Source organism: Peromyscus maniculatus, chromosome 8 (assembly GCF_049852395.1).
Source record: "Peromyscus maniculatus bairdii isolate BWxNUB_F1_BW_parent chromosome 8, HU_Pman_BW_mat_3.1, whole genome shotgun sequence".
Classification (NCBI taxonomy): Eukaryota; Metazoa; Chordata; class Mammalia; order Rodentia; family Cricetidae; genus Peromyscus; species Peromyscus maniculatus.
Genome location: NC_134859.1, coordinates 76,391,196 through 76,407,990, shown reverse-complemented (window position 1 = coordinate 76,407,990; position 16,795 = coordinate 76,391,196). Strand labels below are relative to the sequence as shown.

Here is a 16,795-nt window from a genome sequence, read left to right as displayed (position 1 = left end):
CAAATCAAGGTAATAGAAGGCAGAGTTAGAGCAGCCTGATAGCAGCACAAACAGTGTACTATGGGAGCACACACAAAGCAGCTATTAATCCTGCCTGGAGACATCAGGGAAGGCATTGCAGAAGAGGTGGCGGTGGGCTGAGCCGTGGGGGGACGACGCTAAGTTTATCAGATGGAGAAAAAAAAGAGGCAGAGAAGGGAAAAAGTGGGGAGCCAAATGAGAACACAAAGCAAAGAGTGAAGCAGCAGCTGGAGGGCAGCTTCAGCCCCCCTCGAGTTCACACGGTCCTAACACAATCTTCATATGGACTTTATTAGGCTGATTAGAAAAAATGGCTCGCAGCTTTCTCCCTCTCCCTGGAATGCAAGTTCCACAAAAGAAAAGATAAGCCTTGCTCATCTCAATGCCATCAGCAACCTAGCATGATCCCTGGCATGGCAGTAGGTGTCCTGTAAAAGAGCTAGACCTGGTGGTACGAGGCCACTGTGGCTGAGGCAGGAGGATCCCAAGTTCAAGACATGTCTGGGTTACAGTAAGTTCAAAGCCAGCCTGAGCAAGTTACTGGGAACCTATTTAGAAACCAAAGTAAAAGAGAAGGCTGAGGATACAGTTCGGTGGCAGAGGACTTCCTTCGCATGCCCCAGCCTGAGATGCCATCCTCAGCACCGCATGAACAGAGACCAGGAGTCAGCAATGAAGACGGTGCTGGGGAGGGAAAGGCGGGTCCTCGCGTCTAGGACAGTAGTGATGGAAAGCAGAGCCTGGAAATGCAGGTTAGAGGTTAAGTCAGGTGAGAGGCGTTCAGTTTGGTCTGAGAGGTCTTTCTAGTACTTTAGATTATGTGAATGAGACAGCTTTCTCTTCCCATTCATTTTTCAGGCTCCAAAAACATTCTGACTAATAAAGGATAAATGACTATGTAAAGACACAAAAATACATAGTAAGTGCTCAGTAACATTCTTTTTAAAAATTGAATGAAAGAGTGAATTACTCCATCCCAAAGTGGTGTTGGTTTTTACGTAACCACAGTATGTTCCTAACTGACATTCTACTTGTGGTCAGCTCTGACCCCCACATGTTTTTCTCTAACACCCTTACTCATCCTATATTTGTACCCTTGGGTTTGAGTCTTTACAAGCACATTTTCTTATTACATTTCAGCCCTAATTATGATAGGCTTACTTTTCCAATGTACTGGGTCATTCATCGCTTTATTGCTATTTTCCAGAAAATCCAAACCACACCAAATTTTGGACCCACAAATTTGATACACACATTCTTGATTTTCTTTGTCCAGAATGTCAATAAATGAGCTGAAAATACTGGCCCTTGGGACCAGTCCCTACTGGGTTATCACTCAATCTGTCGACTATTCCCATACCATCTTCATTATCCACAAATATTCAACCCAGTTATTGTGCTTGTTAAAGCAATGTGGTCAAGATTCTGCTTTTTCCCGTTATCTAGGGAAACAGATTACATTGGAGTTCTCACCCTGCTCTGTGGATCTCTATTTTGTTGCTATTAGATATGAAAACTGTCTCTATACTGACTCCTCTTCAGTGCCACAGGATTACCTAGCTAGCTGCAAATTGATTGTGTGATGGTGCTTTCTCATTTCCCCCCAAAGATCAATAATTTGAAGGTCTTTAATTACCAGAGACATCCTGTGTTCTCCCCGCTTCTGTTGCCAAGACAGGCGTATCTGTCCTTTCCTAGTCTTTAGGGACTTTTGCAATTCTCCATGAGGTCTGAAAGATAATGACCTGTGGGTCTACAGCCACATCTGCTTGTAGCTCTAGGGTATACATCATCACACTCTGCTGATCTGAATACTTCATTTTCCCTTCTCACATTAACCATTTATCACCCTTCAGTATTGTTAATTTCCCAAAATACTAACCTTGACCAGACATCTTCTAGTCAACTATGATCTGTTAGGAAGAGACATGGGAAAAACTTCTAAGTTCAGACTCACCCTCAATAGTGATCTTTCTTGATCATAAGATGGTTTTTCTATTTTGTTTTTTTCCAAATGCCTTTTGAAAGTTATTTTAGACTTTGTCTTTCTGAACATCCTGATGTGCTTACCGCTCCTATCTTAGCTTGTCTCTCTTCTGTTATTCTGTCTTAGCGATCTTACCTCCACATTGTATACTAATTTACACACAAATATTCCCGGCACAAAGCCAAAAAAAAAAAAAACAGCCTTATCATTGATTTCATTGTATAGTTGAAGAAGAAAACAAAGGGGCCGGGTATAAATCAGCGGCAGAGCACCCTAGTATGTTTAACTACTGGTGGTGCAAAAAGAAAAACAGAAAAGGAGAAATGTCTACGCCAAGTTCACCTAGTGCTCCACTGCCCTATTACAACACTGAAGTCGGCCCAGTGTATGGTCTATTCACTCACCTGTCTTTCTCGGCCTCCATGAAGGAAGCATCACAGCACGTTAACCTGAGGCCCAAGGGTTCCCTTTAGTGCCGAGCACCTGAAAGGTACTGAGCACGTGCTCGGAGGTACTCGGCGTGTGTGGGGGACAGGAGAGAGGATGCGGTGCAGGGTACAGTGCAGGCAGTGGACTCTACAGAGGAGGACTCATTCCTTCAGAGAGTATCTGTCCAGGCAGCCTCATTCCTTCCTCTTCCATCAAGGTTTCTGTACAGGTTCAGGTGTCTGTTTTAGTTTTAATTCTTGTCTTCCCTACTTTTAGTAGTAAAATTTGGTTCCCTGTATTTTATTCATCTAAAAATTTAATTCATCTTTCTTAACATTGTTTGAATTGGAAAGTCATAATTACAACTATTAACTGAGTACTAGGTGATGTTTTTATATATGTATACAATGTAAAAATAGTTAAATCAGGCTAATTAGCATATCTGTCCTCTTATTTGCTTATCATTTTTTGTGGTGATACATTTTAAATTTACTCTTAATTATTCCATCCTTTCTGAAAGCTAGGTTAAATGCAGCCTCAGAAACCTCCCTCTATAATCAGTGACCTGACATAACTTCCTGTCTTTTTGTCCTAAACTCTACTGTCCAAAGACTTAAATCGTTAGTGGAAAAGTCTACTAACACAGGGAGTGGGGGAGGGGGAATATCAGTTGTCAGTTATCTGAGTTTCTGCAGCTACACAGAAAGGTGAAAGTCATAACCCACAACATTTACTGAGAACTGATTACAGTAAACAAAAATCCCATTCAACCATATAATTGTGCTTAACTTGGCATACCCTACCATACCAACGACTTCATTCAGCCTTGGAAGTCTGTGGGACATTTGATATAACATAATACAAATTCAATGCAAAATCATTCAGACAATGTTTTAATCTTGTAAAAGATAAAAATAAAGTAAGTTTTTGAAGCTGATTAATAAGGAGACTCAATCAACTTTGCAAAGTCATTGACAATTGAGAATGGTAGGACAGTGAATGATTGAAGGGCATAAAATAAACAAGATCTCCATAAGGACATTATTTGCATGTCAACATTGTAAAGGTCTTTGGAAATGAATACAAAGACTTCAAATACTTTATAAAACTTGGTTTCTTCATAATGTCACTGAGAAAGTCAAACATGAAAAGTGTCATCAGCTACCCTATGGTGGGGTCTAAAATGCTGGTCCAAAGGAACCAATGCTCCACTCATTCTTTCTTCACTCTTGGAATTAATGTGTGTAGCTGAAAGTTTTCCTGTGTCCCAGCCTGCCGGCAGTTGGGACAAATCTCTCCCACTTGCATTCCCCAAGTAAACACACAGAGGCTTAATTATAACTGCGTGGCCATGGCTCAAGCTTTTAGCTAGCTAGCTCTATATCTTAAATTAACCCATTTCTATTAATCTATGTTTTGCCACATGTTCCGTGGCTTTACTTGTCTGTTGGTATGTTGTTTCTCCTTCAGTGGCAGCTGGCATCTCTCCCTGCCTTCTTCTAGCTCTTATATCTTAAATTAGCCCATAACTATTAATCTATGTATTGCCACATGTTCCCGTGGCTTTACCTGCATCCCATTACATGTTGCTCCTTGGGCGGCTTGCTGGCGTCCCTCCCCTCCTTCTTCCTGTCTTTGAATTTCCCACCTGCCTCTAAGCTGCCTTGCCATATGCCAAACAGCTTTATTTATCAACCAATCAGAGCAATACATATTTGCAACAAAAAGACATTCCCCCATCAAATGTGTAACTACAAATGCAACCTAGCTCTTAATGGTTGAAAAAATTAAATGAACCACTTGGTGCTCTTTTTTTCTTTTCATATTTGAGATAAAGAATCAAACATTTGTTTTTTTATTACTTACTATGTGGATTGTATTTTAAATGGTTTTCTTTAAAGTAGACTTTTCTACCTTACTTATCCTGAAATTAAGAATGATGTGTTTTGTCAGCATTTACACCACCAAATGTTTGTTTCCCCACAGCTAAACTGTAAGTCCTCCAAGGACAGATACTGCGAATTCTCTTTATTATCTGCCTCACCCAGCAGCAGCCTATTCCCTATCATAACCCAAACACGTACCCTTGGCACAGAAATCTGAGAAAGAGAAACATTCAAAACATATATTAAAGACTGATTACCTGACTTGGAGATGGAATTTTCCTGCAGATAAAACTAGCTGTAACCTTAATACCTCCCCACTACTCATGGTGGTACCTGAGGTTTCTTACCTCATCAGTTGCGGCTCCTTTCATACATAACGGGGCCAACTTGAAGAACAGGTTTTGAGAGAGCCTTGTGAGATGACCATTTGGTTTCATTTTGTCTCACCTTGCCCTACAGGATATCCTCTCCTATCACAAAAGGAGTCATCAGCGTCTCTCTCCTGGACTGTATCTAGGTTACCTAAAGCTATGTAGCTCTGTGGATCAGATCAAAGTGCTCGTAACCCAAAAGTTGCCCAACATTCTCTGCCATGTGAAGATCCGTGAAAACAGTAACATCTCCAAGTAAGTGGTCCCAAGTTGGGATTTTCCTTGGTCTGATGTATCCAAAGGAAAGTCAAGTGCTAGCTACCAGCATAGTATCTCTGGTGAGATGTTCCACAGCATGATGGAGTCCTGGCATCTAGGAGGAGCAAAGCCATTAAAGGGAGGCCCTGCACCTTCACTGTCCCTTCTGCTTCGCTCAGGTACAACCAGTGATGCCCTACTGGCTTGTGAACGAAGACTTACCTTTGCACACTGTTCCCACTATCCTTTTCACCATTGGAAATGTGCCCTTTGTGCTTTTTGTTTTTGATATCACCGATGAGAATGGCCTCATCAGTGGAGCTACTGCCTCTTGCTGACCTAATGGCCCCGCCCACTTTCACTCTACCCTCTCCTAACTCTCTGGCTTTCGGACTTTATATGTGTTCTACGTGTCTGACAATTCTCTAGGGAAGGAAAAAAGTAACAAGGCCCAAACTTCCAGAAACTTCCTCTATGGTTTGGCATTTGGTGACTGACTTTGTTAGTTTTGGGAAAGTTGCCTGGTCTTGGTACTCTGGCTCAACTTTATCACCAACCCTGATGGCAGGCCTCTCATTCATCAACTATAATGAACTGAATTGTGTTCAACATAAAAATGAAGGAAAAGAAGGTACACATAATAAAGAAAAAAGCCTCCGGATTTCTTTAGGCTTCATAGAATGCAAACTAGATTCTCAAATTCTTTACAAGTGTGGATTTGCTTAACAAAAACCAATATGGCCCTTTGAACTTTGGTCTCTACCATGACAAGACTTTGGTAACTACACTGTCTCACAGGTTTACCGAAGCACTCCCAATGGCAATGGAGAAGGTGATGACAGTGCAATAGATGTGGTAGTCTTTGGGAACTCTCTGCCCACCTTTTCCCCGTCTTTCACTTATCAATTGCACCTGGACTTTAAGTCCGCCCTCTGGTGGTCATTTCAACAATCAACATCTGCTATCTTCAGAGTCTTGGTCCAGAAGACAGCGAGGCTCCTTTATGAGTTGACTGGGCAATGGTCATTTTCATCTGTTTCTCGATTTTGTGTCATAAAATCTTAGTCACCATCTTTTAGTAATTATTTCAACAGATTTTCCCTTTCCAAGGATCCAGATTCCCTCGTACAAAAGACTGCACCAGCCTTCATTCTGAAAGTTCCATCCATCTCCCCATCTTCAGAGCCCACACTGACTCCTTAGTGGCAATGTGGTTCTTACTGGTGACTTTCTAATTTGGTTCCAGACTCTGTTTTAGCAATGTTGTCCTTTGGTGTCTGTGCATATTGTGCTAATCATAAACCTCTCATTTAGTTATGTATCAGTGGTGGGAAAAGGGAAATCATTCCCAAGTAGGCTCTCAAGGACTTCGATTGGCTGTAAGCTAAAAGTATGCCCAAATTGCAATAGGACTTAAGTTTGATTTTTTTTCTCTCTTTCTTATTGGAACAAATGATAGATTTTTCCACAGTCTTGTCCAGTATGAGGCTTGAAATAAAACAGATCTCTTAAAAACAGAAACTTTTCTAAGAGGGTAGTTAAAGAGAGAGCCCGGGGTTGGTTGATTGACTTGTTTGTTTCTCTTGTTTTTCTGCCTTTTTTTTTTTTTTTTTTTTTATGAACCTCCTCCAGCACAGTCAGTTTGGTTTTCTGAGTCAGAGACTGGAGCCCAGGCTGTGATGACCCTTTGGTGAGAGCCTTCCACCATGAAGAGGAGGCTTTCCTTCACTGCCTCGCCTGCTCCCCACAGAGCTAGAAGGAGAAACTGGTCTAACAGAAAGTGTTTGGAGACTTGGGCAAAATACCTGTGGAAACAATGTTGCCCAAGAGGCTTTTACCTTGATCTTTTCAAGCCCCTTTTGGAGAGTGGCTTTGGGGGGACCAGCCAGATGTTCCTTCCTCCCACCACCCTTCTTTCCCTTCCCTTCTGCTTGACAGTTGGAAAAGTTCATTAGGAAGAACTATAGAGCGTGCAGAATGAAGACACACATGACTGGTTTAGGAGGAGGAGGAGGAGGAGAAGGAAGCAGTGATGTGTGTCCCCTGATTCCTTTTATTGGAATTGTCTGGTGTTCCTGTTTGTGATTCTCCTCAAGCTTTTGGAAAGGGAACGAAACCAAAATAGTCCCCATGATTACAACAGGCCAGGGCTGCAATGTGCCGTGTGGTTTGTTGCCTGAGTTGGAGCAGAGTCCTGTGGTTAGCCAACTGTGGAATTAACCAGTAGATGCCCCTGTGGTAAAATGGAGGCTCTTAGAACCTACAGAGACAGGAAAACAAGGAGAGTCGGGAAGTGATTACAAACACCTGAAACACTTCAGTTTCAAGCGCCGATTCATACAGGCCAGCCCTATTATTCAGACATCCAGGGGCTCTGATAGGTGGACGAGGCTGAAATCAGAAATAGCCCATTTGAACTCCAGTTAGGTAGCAAAAGGTTCAAGTTCCATAAATAGCATTGTGTTTTAACCACCAAGAACTGGTTGTTTGGGCTCTGGACACCGAGAAAGTTCTGAGCTGTGTTCTGAACTTCTCTTATATTTCTAATTTTAACTTGATTCAACATACAGAGAGGAGTGGGAGTGGGTCCAGAAGCTGTCTGGCTCCGACTCTATGGAAAGAGCGGATCATAACGCTGACTGCCCCGTGCCATTGTTCTTCTACGAGCTCCAGACGGCAGTGAAGGCTCTCCTGAAGCAGATCCACGTACCTCTGCACCAGGTACAAGGCTTTGCCGTTCCTCTCTGCTTTTTATGGCTCATGGAAACTGGGTCGTGTCATAAAACTTACTCAAGAGGCATATATATGCACGTATGTTTATTGTCGCTTTTTAAATGCCACTCTGCCTAGGCACGCATGTTTTGAATTTAATGCCTACAACTAGACCCAGGCTGTGCTCTGGCTCCTTTTCTCTTGTTCCTTCATATCAACCTCTTCCAGTTTCCAGAACCCACTCACTATACTGTACCCTGACCAAGCAAGAAAATGCCCTCTAGCCTACCCTGAAAGATACCAAGATTCTGTTGTAGGACAGCACGAAGCACAAGAATATACTCACCCATTAATGAAAAACAGTATAGTTAGATACACAAATTATTTAAGAGCAAAAGACTAGCCATGGGATTTAGAACAATGGCCAAGTGATTCCATGTTGTCTGTTATTAACAAAATCACCGTCTAAGTCAAAATATGCACAACTATCCTCTAGAAGTCAGAACTTGAAGGGAAACTGTTGGCATATGAAGAGTAAAAATGTGTTTGTTAGGTTCTGTCTCATAGTTTAACACAAGCTAGCAACATGCCGAACTCAGGGGGCGGGGCCGTCTGCTGTTTGTTTGGCCTTTGTTCACGCCCCTGCCCCTTTCTCTGCCACATGAACAGAGATCCCAAGAGAACCAAGTGTATCCTGCATTAGGAAGATCCTTACCGTGAGGGCCTGTTCTCTTTTAATAAGAGAAAGAGGAACAGATTGGCCACACAAAGGCGGGGAGAAGTCAGAAATTCCAGAAGTGTCCTTAGTCTGTTCTTCACAGCCAGTCCAAACACCGGCCAACCCTGATGGAGACTAAATCACAAGAGATGCTAAAGACACTGGGGGAGCCCCTGGATTATCCAAGGGGTGACCCTGTGCTCACAGGGAGAAAAATAAGAACCCAGCAGCTCTCCCTGTGACAGTAGGTACTATTAAAGGGTTTCTTGGACCTAGCAGGTTTGAAGCAGCTCGTATTTCATTGGTAACTCCAGCTACACATACATGTTGGGAGAAGGCTGCTTAACTGCATAACAGTGCATACAACATTTTTTTTATACTTGTAAATTTTTCTCAGTCCTTGGCCAGAAACTACATTTTTCCCCCTTAACCGACTTAAATTGAAACTAGTGGATTTTTAATTCAATCCATTTTTGTTGCTTCATGTAATTATATTCATCATTTTGAAAAGCCCACAGAATGCAATCATTTTCTGCTTTTATAAGAAGCATAAATGTTGTTTTCAGAGTTTATGTGGAACATTACTGCCTTAAATCTTGATTTTATATAGCATTATTAAATGGGCTGAACCCTAATATTTATGTTGTATAAAAATTCCAGGCTTGAAGTTGTGTAATTTTGTGAGATGTTTTATGCCGGTTTGGTGTTGTTTATGTAAGTACCGTGTTGTAACTCTCCTATTTTTCCTCCGCGCGTGTCCCTCTGCAGGCACGGAACTTCCGCCTCTACACACAGGAGGTGTTGGAAATGGGTCACAATGTGTCCTTTCTTCTCCTGCTCCCTGCCTCAGACGACGTCTGTACAGCCCCAGGACAGAATAATCCTTACACCCCACACTCAGGGTTTCTTAACCTCCCTCTTCAGATGTTTGAACTCGGTATAGTGGCTTGTTTCACCTAGAAATATTAACCCAGCCTCCTTAGAATAAAATCACAAAGTGGTATCTGTTCCCCCTTGTCCCAGTGGAGGGTCAGTAAATCACATGATGGCTTTGGCAACAACCCCTCCTAGGACTGTGTACAAGTGTGAGCAAAAGCAAGGCGGCAGGACTAGCCTGAGCAGTGTCTACTGAAACCTAGCGAGGGCCCAGTGGAGAGGAAGGAATTCCAAACTGAAAGTTCAGTCATCAGGCTTACTTACTGCCTCCTCCCTCCTCACTTCTTAGAACATAAATACAAGAATGATGTGCGCGTGAATATGTGTTCATGCTATGCGCCCGCTCCATCCTCTCATAGCCAACTGGGAAAGAATAGCAATGAAATGAATATGTAGCGTTTATATCACTTTGGAGCAAAAAAAAAAAAAGATCAATAAGTAGTCTTGATTTATTAAATAAACAGATTGATATTAAATAGACTCTAAATAGCCTAGACAATTTGAGAAATGGACAAGATCTCCCAGGATGCAATGCTGTGATCTTAATGTGAGGGATCTGGGTGGTGGCAGATCTTGTCCTTGCTTTCAAAATGAATAGCCTGGCTCCAGTTTCTGCAGAGACCCCTGCTGCCCACTGAGAATGTGAACAGGGAGGCTTTGTCTCCTTTCCGGTGCTTCATCTTGTAACAGACCAATAAGAGGCAATTAGCAAGGGTTCCCTCAATTCAAATAAATTGCGCAATTTGGGGGAGGCTGAGTGAGTGGGTGGGTAGAATGAGGCAAACCCGTTTTTGACTGCTCCCAAGCCACCAGATTCAGAAACACACAGGGTGATTGCCTAAAACTTCATTTTGAGATCTGGGCATCTGAAAGAGATTGACCTCTTTTGGATATATTGTTTAAGCCGCTTAGTTGCCCTTGCTCCAAGCAGTTAAGACATCCAAGAGAGTGATGACTGGTCACTGGTGTTTCCCAAAGGTGGGAGACTTCCTAAGAGAAGCTGGAAGCAGATTTGCAGATGGAGATTTGACAGGCCTGGGTCCCCTACTATATGACACTGGTACTCATTTAACCTTACCACGCCTTTGCTACGTCACGTGATTAATAACAGTGACCGTACCACTCCCCAAAGCCCTCGCTCCGTGTGACCATTTAGTTCATTCCCTAGCCAGAAAACATCACCAGTGCGTATCCTGCAGCACTGATGTGATGAGTTCCTGTCTGGGAGCCACACAGATGTCTAGTCAATGAACAGCTCTTGGGCCAATGTAGAGACTAAGCGGTAAAGACAGCACAGACACTACACTCGAAGGACTCGGTATGTTGGTAGAAGTAAACTGAGAGTGCCAATTATCACCAAATGAGCCATAATATGCCAGAAATCACAGGTAGTCTATAGCTGAAATGATAGCACACGTGTGCTTCATTGAGCCAGTTTTCCCAGAGAGTAGCAGAAACCCTTCATGAAGGAGGGCACATTTGATGCAGTTGTTTAAGCATGGGCAGGTTAATAAACCTAGATTAACAAGAAAAGCTTTCCTGTCCTGGGGAGAAGAGCTAGTGAGGACATGGGAATGTAGTGGGAAGAATCCCAGAAAGAACAAGAGGCCCGGTTTGGTTAAATCAGAGAACTGTGGGCATGGAGAGGCCATGCGGCTGAACAGGAGGGTCCGTGCTGACTTGTCAGAGTCAGGAGGAGAGACGTAATGTGGATGGAAAGCAAGGGCCAAAACCTTCAGAGCTAGGTTTGAGAGTCCCAGGGGTAGGATGAGAGCTTGTGGGAAAAGGAGAAAGATGTAAGTGTGAGAAACTGAGTGGAAACGAGAGCAAGCAACTGCTAACACGAGAAAGGAGACATCCAGAGATGACTCAAGTCCCCCCCAGGGGTTGTGGGGATAATGCTGCCTCTACCAGAACTATGAGAGACCGAAAGCATGGTTTGGGTGCTTTTAGCTTTAAATAATATTGAATCTGAAGGCGCTAAATCAACATCAAAGTGAACATATCACATTGGCAGCAGAAATGCAAGAGAGCAAGCCAGATCCTAAACAGGGAAACTTCGGGAGTGTCTACAAGTAGCTGCTAAAACCAAAAGCACACAAATGCTTCCCACAGGACAAATAAAGAGAAAAGATAGAAGGAGAACACTTTATTGTGGAGCTAGCGAGTATTTCATTCTGTATAAGGTGAATCACGCCTTTCCCCTCATTATAAGGGTGTGTGTGTGTGTGTGTGTGTGTGTGTGAGAGAGAGAGAGAGAGAGAGAGAGAGAGAGAGAGAGAGAGAGAGAGAGAGAGAGAGAGAGAGAGAGAGAGAGAAATTCGTGTCTCCATGTCTCAGTGACACTGGGGGAACAATGAGTGACTTGGGATAATTATAATAGGGTATGTCCCCTAGGACCTGGTGGGTCACAAACATTTGAAAGTGTCCCATCAGTCCTGGGGATGTCACACTCTTCTTGGACAGCTACCTCTGTCTTGCTGCTCACCATCCCTCTCCACACGGCGACTGTTGAAGCCTCCTCACACACATGTTCCTCTCCTCGTTCATTTGTTCACCCACCGACAAATAACACCATGTGCCAGGCATGGCTAAGAGGCCCCGCAAACCCTTCAGCTCCTCAGAGAGTGCCCATCCTAGTTTGAGGGGACAGACGATAAAGCAATGAACAGAGGACACATGCCTCAGAGATACAAGGGCTCTGGAGAAAAGCCAATCATGGAAAGGGACTAGAGTGATGTGGCAGGGTTGCGACCCTCTAGAGGATGACCTGGGAAGGCCTCTGTGATGAAGTCACATTTGAGCAGAGACCTGACATTTCCAGACAACAGGAAGAGCAAGTGGAGAGGGCTGCAAGTAACAGTGTACGTGGACAAGAGAGCGGCGTCCATAGTGTGAAATAGTCAAGAACAAAGGTCGCAGTGGGAGAAGCCAGATCCTTCAGCACACAGAGACTCTGACAGGGAACTTAGATATAAACCCAGTGGATGCTTTTAAGCAGTATAGCGTTAAAAGCTCTACAAAACGCAATAGAAGCATCCCCCCCCCACTCCCCACCCCTCATCCCACCCTCACTCCAAGAAAGAAAGCTTGACTTTGTTTAACCCAGAATTTTCCAAATTCATCTGACCAGAACTGGAAACATTTTTGGCATGGCATCTATTAAAAAAATCCACAAAACACATACTTAGGGATACAATGCCCTAGAATAATGTTCCTCAAAGTTTAATGTTCATAAGAATCACCTGGAGAGCTTGTTAAACTATAGATTCCTGGAGCCCAGCCCCAGTGATGCTGAGTCAGTAGGCTGAGAAGGAGCTGAAAAAGATGTACATTTCTAATAAGCTCTCGGGTAATAGTGACGCCACAAATCCATAGTTTAAGTGGTTCTGCCTAGGACTCAGAGATAAATACATAAATACAGACTTAGAAATGTAGTCAGCAGAGTAATCTAGTAGAACCCAACTGTGTCTGCCTCTTTGAACTGTCTTACCTATTTGTATTGCTAAAAGCAACTGTAAGACCATACACACTAGCCTTCATCTATGAAAAATAGGCCATAGATCAAAGCCTGTGTCTCACAGATCCTGGCTTTAAATGTTTTTTACTATAATAACAAACTCTGGTACTCCTTTGGCCCTCCCTCATTGCTGTATCATGAGTTATCTAACTGATTAATGGCCACCATGTACGTTTCCAGAAAAGACCACTTGGTTGGCCTTGGTTCCATTGACACATCCAATTCTATTACTGTTTTTTTTAAGACCATGGATAAGTGTTGCCAGTAAGTAGAAACTGATACACTCTCTAGTTCAATGTTGGTTGTACCAGAAACAATTCTTAAAATATTACATGCTCTTAGAATCATGACAAGCTCCACCTTACCCTTAAACAATCAGCGTTTTCCAAGAGGCAGACCTTCTTTTCCTCCACTAGACTAGCCCACTGAAAAATTAATAAAAGCTTCTATAGGAACTCTTAAGCCTTGCTATATTAGACCCATACCCCTCTGAGGAAGATGCTAAAAAAGTTAACTAGGGCCTTCGACTCTAGGTCATTCCATATTAAGTGGTAGAGATACCATCTAAGCATTTCTGAGAAAGAAAAGAATGTTTTTGGAAATTCAATCAGAACTAGAAAAGAAACTTTAATAACAACAAGGGAATTCTAATGAAACTTGAAAAGGTGTGAATTATGGGAATATGTAAATTATAATAAAGAAGTGCATTATATTTCTATTTGACTTGTATAAGTCATCATCCTCTACCTAATGGAAGGATTTGAGCTTTGGCAACCCAGCCATGTTCCCACTAGTGACCTTAAGTGGATCATAAATAACTTGCTGACCAGCAATGGAAATCTCCGTCTGTGCCTAGTCCAGCACCAAACAGATGTGGCGAGGGCAAAATGATAAAGACTGGCCTCCTGTCTCCAGGAGTAAAGACCACTAGGTCACACCCACAGGATAGTGTTTCAGAGGGCTGTTTGTGACACTAAAATAGACTGACAAAGGGAGATGTTGTCAAGCTCTGGACAAGCAGGATTGAACACTTTCACCAAAGACCCATTCCTCTTTCCATGGCTTTAGGGCTGACACTCCATCATCCCTTAGGCAAAAGAAGACTAGGACCCTTGTAAGGCCATAAAGCCCATGTGTGGAAGCCCTTGAGAAATGTGTTCCCAGAAGCAAAGGAAAAGCAACGTCACAAGCTTAGACACACTATTCAGTGACGTGGCTTCTTGAGGCTCTGCCTAGCCTGCACAGAGGAGGTCACCTTGCCCTGACCCCATGGGCAGTCTCAATGAACAGCAAGGCTCCAATGAGAAAAGCTGATTTTTATTGATTTCCTTGGCTCTGTAATTTGTGCTAATTGGACGAAAAGGACAGGATACTGGAGAACTTTTAAAAATTGGCCATACCCTTCTTCATTCAACACACATCTGCTGAGTTTCCACTAGATACCAGATCCTGTGCTGGGTAGCCCTGCAGACTGTCACAGCACACAGCTTCAATACCAGACTCTCAGAATCTAGAGGGGATAGAGGCATTCCCACCAATGGTCCTAATACAGTGAAACCCCTACTATAAGACAGAAGCCACTGAATTTCAGAAAGACATCCAAGTCTTCCTTCAGAGGAATTCAATATTTTCAATGGATCGTGGAAGAGAAGTCAAAATTGAGGAGGTGAAAGGCAAAGGCGAGAAGGGAAGCGATTTTAGTCAGAAGAAATAGCATGAACAAAGGCTGAGCCCATTAGGTCTACCCTGGTAGTGTGATGGATGCTTAGCACCCCTGGGGATGCTGGGAGGTCAGATCATGGCAGTAGCTCCAAGGAGCTGAGACTACATCCTGTGGGCAAGAGAACGGTGAAAAGGTTTTAAGGAAAGGAATGATGTGGACTTACTGGGTTTCAGTAGTTCTGGGAGGGCAGATTGCAGAAAGCAAGGTACTGGAGCTGAGAGCAGAGGTGACGAAACCATAGGAGACTGTTTTGCTGGTCCAAGTGGACAATGGTCAGACCTCAGAACCAGGGCTGGCATGGGGGAAGGTACAGAGGCAGAAGGAGAGGCCAATGGGGATTCAGGAGTTAAAAATCAATGAAACTTTGTGATTGATTTGACACAGCTGAGGGGCAAGATGGAAGAGCCAGAGAGTCTGAAATGGGTCTAAGATGGATAGCACTGCCATCTACCAAGAGGAAATATGAGGGGAGGAAGAAGTTTGGAGGAGGGGAGGATGATGAGTCCAGTTTGACAAATGATGGGTTTTGAGATACCTGTGGGATATCCAGGCAATGAGCTTAATGGAATCCAGACCCAGGCTTTAGGGAAATGGCCCAGCACCAACCTTTATTCCTAATCCCTATTTTTCCTGATTTAAGATACCACTCCTGTATTCCAAGTGTCAGCTCGGGTACTACCAGGACACTGTGGAGCACTTTGGCCTCAGGTGCTTTCTGGCAAAGACTCTAAACTTACCCTAGGAGGTTACCTTATTGATTCTTTGGCCCTTGAAGGAGGAGTTTGAAGAGTTGGGGGTTCTTAGACTATTCTAACCCCCACCTGAACTATTAAGTGTTTCATCCTTCCTGGGAAGTGAAGGGATAGGATAGGGGAATGGGAACAAACTGATTCTAGTATGTCTCATCCACATCTTGTGTATTGTGCATACACTGTGTTTGTTCCTCTTTGGGAACCTTATTTGCCCTGTTTTAGGGATATTACTGAGGTCCCTTGGAGGTCATCTTCCTACCATGTACACTGGTAGCAAGTGGCCCAGCTGCAATCAAAAATCAGATCTGCATGGTATTTAGCCCATGTACTTTCTACTCTACTGTCCTGTGAGTGCTCAAGACTAATTGAACTTTAGCCTCTCTCTCTGTTATATGGGGGGAAATAGAAGAGAAACACCACCAGAGACAATTAGTTTCCGTTTGTGTGTTACTCCCCAATCACGTAGTCTCAATAATGACATTACAATCATTGCCTTATACCAGTTTGTCTGTAAAATGCATGTGATTCACATTTTTTAAAATATTAGAAGCTTCCAGTCTATCCTTCCTTCCTCGGGGATGGCTACCAAATGTATCATTGCTAAACCACAAAAGACTATGTTAAAGTAACATTTGTCAAAGTGACGTTAAAGGCTCTGGAGAGAAACCACTAGGGCAGGAAAAGTGCTACAGCTGAACCATGCACATAACTCACTTGTGGTGCGTGGCATGGATGGCACTGGATGGTGTGGGTATGGGAGACCACCCACTGATCCACAGCTCCTGCCACAAAACACAAGAGAAGACTAAATTCCCTGGCCTTTGAGAGAAAACTGAATATGCCGCCGGGCCTTAAGATTTCAAAGGGACTGATACTGTTTCGTTCAAAGGGATAGATAATTCAGTTTCTTTACACAGTCAACTTTCTTTCACATTTTAGAAATGGAAAAAAGTCGACTTTTGTCATTATTTCCAACTTCATTTGGAAAAGGAGTCTGTGAGACTCTTCACTCTCCAGCCGAAGTAGGGGATCTGTCAAGTGCTACCAGGATGTAGCCCCTCCTGGAAGGGCAGAAAGACCAAGAACCGCAAGGGTCAAAAGTGGTGGCTCCTGCCTCTGAGCTGCCAGGAAATATCACGGTCCTGAAAAAGACCTTTGCAAACAGGAAAATCCAGCACATAGCAACAGAAGTACACCTAGAGAGGAAAACAGGGAATCTTAAGGCCAGGGTCTGCCTTCTTCATCCACTCTGACGTTCCTTTACTCAACCAATAGTAGTTAAGAAGCTTCGGTGTTGGGAGTTTTAAAGAAATAAAAAGCATCCTAATACCAAAGCAGCCAAAGACACACCTACAACAGTGCAGCAGGGTAAGGTCTCATACATTCGGAATCATATCCCCTATGGGCCCAGGAGGAGAAATGAGATCTGCCAGAAGGAAGGAGACACCGTGGAAACTTCACTGAGTAGCTGTTTCTACCAAG

The 16,795-nt window shown here is 43.3% G+C and overlaps 1 protein-coding gene across 5 annotated transcripts in view; it reads left to right on the top strand.

Moving 5' to 3' along the window:
* The window catches only part of Ankfn1 (ankyrin repeat and fibronectin type III domain containing 1), a 400,676-nt gene that overhangs the window by 358,711 nt on the left and 25,170 nt on the right, over positions 1–16,795 (top strand). For all 5 annotated transcript variants that reach the window (XM_016008632.3, XM_076543122.1, XM_076543123.1 and 2 more), the window contains 3 exons: positions 4,783–4,949; positions 7,523–7,673; positions 9,151–9,319. In XM_016008632.3, the coding sequence (XP_015864118.2) occupies positions 4,783–4,949; positions 7,523–7,673; positions 9,151–9,319 (487 nt within the window). The remainder of the gene's footprint in view (positions 1–4,782; positions 4,950–7,522; positions 7,674–9,150; positions 9,320–16,795) is intronic.